Source organism: Otolemur garnettii, unplaced genomic scaffold (assembly GCF_000181295.1).
Source record: "Otolemur garnettii isolate 467f Iridium unplaced genomic scaffold, OtoGar3 scaffold00132, whole genome shotgun sequence".
Taxonomy (NCBI): domain Eukaryota; kingdom Metazoa; phylum Chordata; class Mammalia; order Primates; family Galagidae; genus Otolemur; species Otolemur garnettii.
In genome coordinates this window covers 4,848,066-4,857,149 of record NW_003852527.1, presented here as the reverse complement: position 1 = coordinate 4,857,149, position 9,084 = coordinate 4,848,066, and the positions used below count along the sequence as shown (strand labels likewise).

Sequence of the window (9,084 nt, the reverse complement as noted above, 5' to 3'; positions counted from 1 at the left end):
TTGATAGCTTTTGTTAGATAAGGACCCTCTTATAATTGTGTCCTACTCTCAAGAGGTGTACCACACCCCTTGTCCCCCCACCCTCTCCCTCCTTCCCTTTCTCAGCTCTCTCCATCCTATACCCCCCACCTTAATTGTCCTCATATCAGAATTGAGTACATAAGATTCTTGTAAAAGTAATTATATTAGTTATATCTTGTATTTTATGAAGTCCAGTTTTTCAGTTACATCATCTTAAAAATATTTTGTTTACTATCAGCTTTATAATGCTTATTTTTATTAGTTATCCAGTGCTTCAGAAATATTGAAATTTTTCTTATTAATAATTCTGTTACTGTGGTTCTGCTATCATTTGACAAAGTAGATTTAATCAGTTTATTAAAACATACACGCATAGCTTACTTAGCTTGAGCAACTTTATAACCCAAGTCAAACCATATAAAAGATCACGTGCTTAGTAATAATCCTATCTATTATTGCCATTTAAATATATGGTAGGATACTCGCTGTTGTGTTACTGACTTTCTGTGATGTACTTTTCAGTTTCTTTAACCATAGGTTTGGATTAGAAATTTTTTATTTCTTGTTTTCTTAAGTATTTTTTGGTGTAAGGGTAAGGAAGATAGGAAGATCTGTCCAATAACTTTATTGGCTATAAATTTTAAGTCTTTATTTTTTACTTTTGTTTTATGTGCTAATTTTTTTCTAGTTTAAATTAGATTGGTGAATTATTTTAAATTAGATTGGTGAATTACTATGTTCTAAGTTACATGATGAAACATTTGAAAAATATATTCCATTCTTTTAATTAACTATAATCAAAATTAATTTCAGTTTTTGCTTCTTGAACCATTGTCTTCTCCTTTGCCTCCATTTCTGACTTTATTACTCTGTAATCTCCACATTTCCCTTTGCCCTTCATTTGGAGTGGGAGTAACACATCTGATATTGAGGAAGAATGTACAGTTTTTCTATAAAGATTTTTAGTAGTAAAAATTGGAAAGATAAGAGAACCAGGGGATAGACTGGGATATATTTCTTTGCTCTATACCTAAAAAATATTAGAATATAGTTTATTACTAATAGGTTTGGGTAGAACTTAAGTATTTGTATTTTAAAAGGTATGAGTGATTGATAATTCTAATCTAATTTTTTGATGTATTTCTAGAATTTGATGCTTTGTCTAGACTTGGTATCCCAGATGCTGTAAGCTACATAAAGAAGAGATATAAGACCACACAACTCTTGTTTTTGAAAGCAGCTTGTGTTGGTCAAGGACTTGTAGATCAAGTGGAAGCTTCAGTGGAAGAAGCCATCAGCTCTGGAACATGGGTTGATATTGCAGTATGTTTTATCATTTTCTTCTCAACTTTTCTTTAAAGCAGTTACAATTGATATGCTACTAATATGAGGCCATTTAAACAATTAGGATACATAAAGGTAGTCTTGGCTTCAAAAATCCCTGCAGTCATTGTCAAAATAAAAATCTTTATTTTATGCATAAAGTCTTTCTGGCTTTGCATGTGGGTAGCCAACATTCAGAATTCTATAAATTTCAAACTTGCAAACAACATAACATATCAATCAGATATAGAAATTATTGAGACTTCTCACTGTCTTATCTAAGTATTTACAGCGGTACTTGCCTCAGGCATCTGGTAGCATTTGTTTATCCCTTATCCTTTAATTGCTGCTAATGTCCTAGCACAAGCTGCTTTGGCACTGATCGTATTCTCACTTCAGTGTTCAATGTTGACCTGCCCTTCATTATGCCAAAAAGCTAAGTAGAGGTAAAGAAAAATAAACAAGAGGGCAATCCATCTTTTTCTAGTCAGGGCTCATACCCTCTTTATAAAGTAGAAAATTCCCTACTTTGGATACGTAAGTTCCCAAAGATTCCAGATTTAAATGTTTTAAAATTTATTTCCAAATTTTATTAAATGCCTTCTTTATGCACCATTGTGCTTGTTGGGGATGTGGTAGGCAGAGAAGTTTCCTGCCCTCAAGAAGGGCACTTCCACTGGGAAAAAATAGTTTAAGAAAATAAGATAAATTTCGGATTAGAAAGAGCTAAGATGAAATACATTTTGGAGTTAAAGTTATCAGGACACGCTGGTGGATTGTTCGAGGGTTTGTAAGATAGAACTGAGTGTGCTTTGTAGGTTTTAGGGTGGTTTTGCAGATTTAAAGGCGCCTATTAGGCATACGAGTGGGGAAAGTATGTGGCAGGATATGTGATTTCAGAGCTCAGAGTGGTAATGAAGTAAGAAACAAATGTGGGAAGTTATCAGCATAAATGTGGTTCTCAAAGCCATGGACTTACTGAGGTCACTTAGGGAGAGCATGTCTGTGTATAACGCTGGTTTATCCATATTGTATTATTTATACTCCATTTTATTTTGTTTGTAATTCTAGCCTCTGCTGCCCAGTTCTTTGTCAGTTGAGGATGCTGCCATATTGCTTCAGCAGGTGATGAGAGCGTTCAGCAAACAGACTTCAGCTGTAGTCTTCAGCGACACTGTTGTAGTCAGTGAAAAATTTATAAATGACTGTACAGAACTGTTCAGTGAACCGATGCATCAGAAAGCTGAAAAGGTATGCCAGATTTCCTTTCATCTCCTGGTTTTAGCGGTATTCTCACGTTAGAATTTTCTGATGTTTTTTGGAAAATGGGGTACGGTCTACCCCAAAATGAATATTTTGTATCATACATCATTTTTCTTTAATGTATCATTCTTTTTTATGATCTCTCCAAGATTTGTTTTTTTTCTCTTATTCCCATCAGAACATATAAATTAGAACTTGAGGAACTTATTTTATAAATTGAAATCACATAAATGAAATCATACACTTCACAGTCAAGTTGCCTGAGGTATTGGTCCAATTGTCAAACATTAGAACGTACACAAACATCCTTTGTCTGAATGTGTAATATGAATAAATACATGATCTGTATGAATGCACATTTATTTTTAGTCAGTACATAATATATTCACTAAATCCAGAGAGCCTCACTAATTTCGCCTGCTTGGGGTATGCAAAGGAGATAACTTACTGAGTAAGGAAATTTTGTCACCCCCCATGATTGATGGTTTTCCCAAGAGCAACTGCTATTGGGAAATGGAGGGAAAGTATTTGGGAATGGAGGTCAAACTAGGTCTTCTTTAATGACTGTTCTGTTCATGTTTCTGGTTAGCAGCACCATCTCCTTAATAAAGCCCACTCTCAAAATAGTTAAAACAAGCCTGCTTTTCTTAAACTATTAATAAATGCATGCACATTCGTTAAATATGTAAATAATTTATGTTTAGCTATACTTCTTTTAAGCTGTTTACTAGCTCTTTGATACAATTGTTTGCTTTTAGCCTAATAATAATAGCTGAATAAGTAATAACAATAATTAGCCTAATAAGTAGCAGAGGAGATTTTAAGAAGTATACAGATTTGATATCAGTACACCTGAGTTTAAACATGTTTACTAATAGTTTCCTTATCTTCAAAGAAAGGATGATGATACTTACTCTGGAAAGGATTAATATAAACAAATAAGGAATATGTGTAAAATGTCCAATACGTGTTAACTACCAGTTATCAAATGACTGTTGTTTTTATTTGTGGTTGTTTGCTAATGTAAGATTTAACATAGCCCTCACTTTTCTTCTTTCCTTGAGCTCTTCCTTCTCACACCAAAAATAAGTTCCAAAAAAGGTGATTCTGCTACTTTAACTATCAAGATTCTAAGCATTTTTCTTTAGCAAATCTAAAAGGAAATACTGTGATAGCATTTTTTACCATGAAAATCTATTTTATCATTAGAGATTATAGGACACTTTCCCATGAAAAAGAACCTAGTAGTTCATTGTTGGTAACATAAACTTTTAAAAAGCAAAGATTGGCTTGGCGCCTGTGGCTCATGCGGCTAAGGCGCCAGCCACATACACCTGAGCTGGCAGGTTCGAATCCAGCCGGGCCCACCAAACAACAATGACAACTGTAACCAAAAAATAGCCAGGCGTTGTGGCAGGCACCTATAGTCCCAGCTACTAGGGATGTGGAGGCAGGAGAATCTCTTGAGCCCAGGAGTTGGAGGTTGCTGTGAGCTGTGATGCCACAGTACTCTACCCAGGGCAACAGCTTAAGGCTCTGTCTCAAAAAAAAAAAAAAAAAAGCAAAGATCATCAAGAATAGATCCTGAGGAAAAAATGTTTATATGACTTAGTATGCAACTTATATATAGTATTTGGGGAGTGAGAGAGGGTGTTCTTTATCTTTCCAAAAACTTTAAGTATCCAGGTGGTAGTGCACGTGCAAATCTCAAAAAGGAAGGAAACATGGGGGTGTCTATTTAGCAATGGTAAAACCATCCAGGATTACGTCTGATGCTAGATGCTCAGTTGATAGTGACCAGGATTTCCATCAGCTAGAGAAAGGCCAAGAACAGCAGGGAAAGAGACTGATTTGGGGCAAGGAAATTCATCCTTAGAGTGGCAGCTCTGAGACAAAGCTCTATACTTCTTAACAATGAAATCAAACCAAGAATAATACATAAACAATTTTTATTTTATGCTTCCTGAAATGCTATATATTTTTCCTAATAAAAAAGCATATTTTATTTCAGGAAATGAAAAATAATCCTGTGCATTTAATCACTGAAGAAGATCTGAAGCAAGTCTCCATGTTAGAAAGCATTGGTACAAGTAAAAAGGACAAAAAAGACGAGCGAAGAAGGAAAGCAACAGGTAACAGATGCACAAGGGGTGTTCAGGGTGTGTGTTTGTCGCAGTGAACTTTGCATTTATTAGGCTGTTTGGAAGGCCTTTTATTTGATTGATTTGTCTTTTATTTTAACTGCTAATGTCAAATCTCTTGCTAATGAGTTAAATTTTAATTATGACAATGGAAATATTGATTAATTATTCTGTTTTCTTTGTGAAAATGAACTTCTCACCCTCATCTCTTATTTTCCCCCAGCCCAGTAGCCTTTGTATTAGACTGTCAAACTTGTCAAGGTCGTGTTTATCTCAGAGCTTTTGCACAAATTGTTCCCTCTCCCTGGAATGTCCTCTCCCCAAGGTCAAGTAACTGTTTCCTTCTTTGCATTCCAACCTCACCTTCAAATGCCACTGCCATAGAGAGACTCCTCAGAAGTAAACACAGCCAGTCTCTATCACCTTATCTTACAAGATTTTGCTGTCTTATTTTATTACTGTAATGTGGGTTTTTTTGGGGTTTTTTTTCTTTTGCAGTTTTGGCCAGGGCTGGCCTTGAACCCACCACTCCCAGTATATGAGGCCAGAGGCCAGCGCCCTACTTCTTGAGCCACAGGTGCCACCCTGTAATGTGTTTTATTGTACAGGAACCTCATCCACTCATCCATCTCATTTATTGTTATACTTCTAATATGTACCTAGAACACTACTTGTGTTACAGTTTAGATTACTGAATGAATTTCCCAATAAATCCAACATTTTTCATTAGCAAATAAATACAACTACATTGAACATATATAAAAGAAGTTAATTTTTGCCATGGGAATTTACTTTTATTTCTTTAAGACAGTTTCTTTTCTCTTCCAAAATCTTATTCTGCAAAACATATCAATAGTATTCTGACACTTCTCTCTATTCGTCTAGGAAAACTTTAGTAAATTACTCCAGTAAGTCATAGTAATATTCATGGCCATGCCTATTTTATCACTTTATTTAAAGATATAATTATTAATTTGACATAATCATCATCAAATTAGTGTCTTATGTTAGCATAACTGGTCCATTTTAGTTCTTATTGACAACTAAAGTTCACCTAGTGCTGTGTTCTCAGGGATGCTGCTCTTTATTGAAGTGGCTTCATCACCGTGTATGGGTCGTGCCCAGTGAGAACGTCCTCCCTGGGAGAAACCTGCTGCCAGACATGTGAAGTAGAGTCACTTTAGACTTGTGCTTTTAAAAATACTATTTGTCCATCATAAAAGAAGAGAAAAAGAAAATTACCAGAAGCTTTAATTCTAGGATATGGTGAAATCTAAGGGAAATCTACTTAGAAGTTATAGAAAGATCTTTAGTTTATATAAATCACTTTGTCTTATTAGGAAAAAATTAACCTTTTATGAAGAAATAGATTTGCAGTATTTTTCAGTGTTTAAAACCCATAGGTATTGCATTTTATAGAGCAAATATTTTAAGTACCTCATTATTTTTCTATTTATAGTTTGTTTCATAATTTTTTTTAGTCTCTATTTAGCCAATAGGTGATTAATAATGACATTTTTCTACTTACCCATTTTAATATTCATCGTCAACATTTGTTGAGCACCTCTTAAATTTCAAGCCTTGTTCTAATACCAGATGTACAAACATTATTGAGACTTACTACTCCTCTCTCAAGATGTCTGTAATCTGACTGGGTGATGGGTGAGTCAGGATGTGTCCTCTAAACATGGATGTAATCTCTCAACCAGGAAGTTAAAACCAAGTACAGTTGAATTTGTGAAGTATTCTGTTAGAGGGTTAAGGATGAGGCTGTGGTAACAGAGATGCACCAATAGGGCCAATATCTTTCAAGGAAGGTAGAAGAGAAAGTGAAGGAATGGGTTCAGCTGTGAAGATTCAGAGTTACAGGAAAGTGACATTAGAGAAAGAGGAGGAGACTGCATTTTGAGCAGATAGCCCAACTAAAGAGTTTGCTTAAATTCAAGACATTTCCTATGTTTTTGTTTATCGATTTTTTATTGATTGGGTTTACGAGGCTTTTGTTTTAATAAGGAAATTCCAGGTTTAAAAAGAGTCTAAAAACTTCTCTATAGGGCTGGATGCAGTGGTTCATGCCTATAATCCTAGCATTCTGGGAGGCTGAGGCGGATGGATTGCCTGAGCTCACAGGTTTGAGACCAGCTTGATCAAGAGTGAGACCCTGTCTCTAAAAATAGCTGGGCATTGTGGCAGATACCTGTAGTCCCAGCTACTCAGAAGGCTGAGGCAAGAGAATCACTAGAGCCTAAGAGTTTGAGATTGCTGTGAGCTGTGATGCAACAGCACTCTACTGAGGATGACAAGTGAGACTCTGTCTCAAAAAAAAAAAAGGAAAAGAAAAGAGAGAGGAGTAACTATTCCATTATGAATTTCATTATATTGTAACAGTAATTCACAGCTACTTTAATATTTTATCGATTTGTAAAATCATAATGTATTTAAGTGAAAAAAGGATATAGAAGTATGAGGAAGTTCAGGACACACTACTCCAAAATATGGCACCTTGAGAATACCACGGAAGCAAGAAGGTCATTCTCACCTACACCATGACACTCTACAGAGGGCAACAAAGTGATACTCTGTCTCCAAAAAAAAAAAAAAAAAAAAAAAAATGCTTTGTGTCACCATTTTCTAAAGGTAGTGATTTAGTGAGATAATATTAACGTCTTTTTCCCACCAGAGGGCAGTGGAAGTGTGAGAGGAGGAGGTGGGAGCAATGCCAGAGAGTACAAAGTCAAAAAAATCAAGAAGAAAGGAAGAAAAGATGATGACAGTGACGACGAGGCCCTGTCGTCTCACTCTGGTATGTGGCTTTATTTTGCTTTTCCTGTGTGTGTGCATGATTTTGTAAAACACTTTCTTAAGATGTATCCCATTAGGCACATATGTTTGTATAGGAAGTCCTTGTTTTGCACAAATTTAAATTACCACGGTTGAGTTAAATGATGTCAGTCTATCAACAACACAGTTTAAATATCGGTTACCGAGATACCTTGTATATTAACTGAATAATTACGTAAAGTACAGGCTTTACGCTCAGTTCTAGGTCTCCAGATGAGCACGTAAGTAACAGATGTGTCTCATGACCTGGAACAGTCATGTCACTTACCTTCTAGTTTGCCGGTGTTGATCACTGTGCATCTGTTATTCTTTGTGCATAAGTAACAACGCAGGTAGTTGTGTTACCTCATTGTCTCCTAGTAGTAAACCCAGGGTTATTTTACAAAAATGGATAGTTGAAGGGGAAATTCACCCACAAAAATAAAAGTGCAGCAAAGACTAATCAAGCATGAATGGAGTTACAGAAGGAACAGCTGACTGGGAACGTTGGTGCTGCCGTTATTGAAGAGCCGTTAGTTACACAGCCAGAGAAGCTCAGTAAGGTGCACAAATGCGGAAAGTAGCTGTGACAAAAAGGATGAAAATGTCTTAGAGGGAGTGAAGTTGGCAAAACACTTCATGTTAAAGCAACCCTTGGAGATACCTAAGATATTGAAAAGGGAAAGAATAAAATGTTGGAAGTTGATCCAGAATTAGAAAGGGCTGTGACAATTTGTAAGGTGTAGAAAAGATCCCGTTCCACACTGCAGAAGACACGATGAGAAGGGGAAAGCAAGCAGTGTGCCAGCTATTCTTGTAGGTCTGTACAGAGAATTAGAACACTCTCACTCTTCATGTTTCCAATATGTTAAATTACAGTGTACTAAATTATAAACATTTATTTTTTCCTTTCCCCATGCAATGTTTTCACACAAGTTTTTAAAAGGCCACAGAACAGTGGTGGTTTGTCCTCTTGATGACTAAGAGCATCTGCAGGACTTGAGCGCTGGTCAGTTTCATGGTGTTCCACTGTCATGCAAAGCAAACATTGGGACGTTGGTGAAAAGTAGACTTCTGCGTATTTAAGTAGGAAACATCAATTTTATGCATGTTTAATTTTTACAATAATAACTATTCAATTATTCATATCTAAAGGGAAGAATTTATTATATACATCTTTCTTTTCCTAAATTTGTTATTACTTGGCAAGGTTAAGTCTGCAAGACATCTTACTTTGTTTTTCTAAATAAAATTATGATTTTTTAATTTTTCTGTTTAAAAAAATTAAGTATTGAAACAATGACATTGCCTTCCTCATCTCCAGCAAAAAGAAAACAACAAAAAAAAAACAAACAAACTTCAAATGATAATTAGATTCACATTTTCCTCTTTCACAGAGTCCCTTCCATGTTGGCTACAGCAGGAAGAGGCAGCTAACAAGTGACACCGCCATAGCTATAATGTGCTACTTGCTGTTTGTAAGCACAGTTGCTTAAGCTCTGTATTCTAAGACAGG

General features: G+C 35.6%; 1 protein-coding gene across 1 annotated transcript in view; it reads left to right on the top strand.

Annotated features, from left to right (window-relative positions):
• Nucleotides 1–9,084, top strand: part of UFL1 (UFM1 specific ligase 1) — a 30,419-nt gene that overhangs the window by 14,631 nt on the left and 6,704 nt on the right. Inside the window, exons 8-11 of the mRNA XM_023518229.1 lie at nucleotides 1,169–1,344; nucleotides 2,416–2,595; nucleotides 4,619–4,739; nucleotides 7,429–7,551. Of these exons, the coding sequence (XP_023373997.1) occupies nucleotides 1,169–1,344; nucleotides 2,416–2,595; nucleotides 4,619–4,739; nucleotides 7,429–7,551 (600 nt within the window). The remainder of the gene's footprint in view (nucleotides 1–1,168; nucleotides 1,345–2,415; nucleotides 2,596–4,618; nucleotides 4,740–7,428; nucleotides 7,552–9,084) is intronic.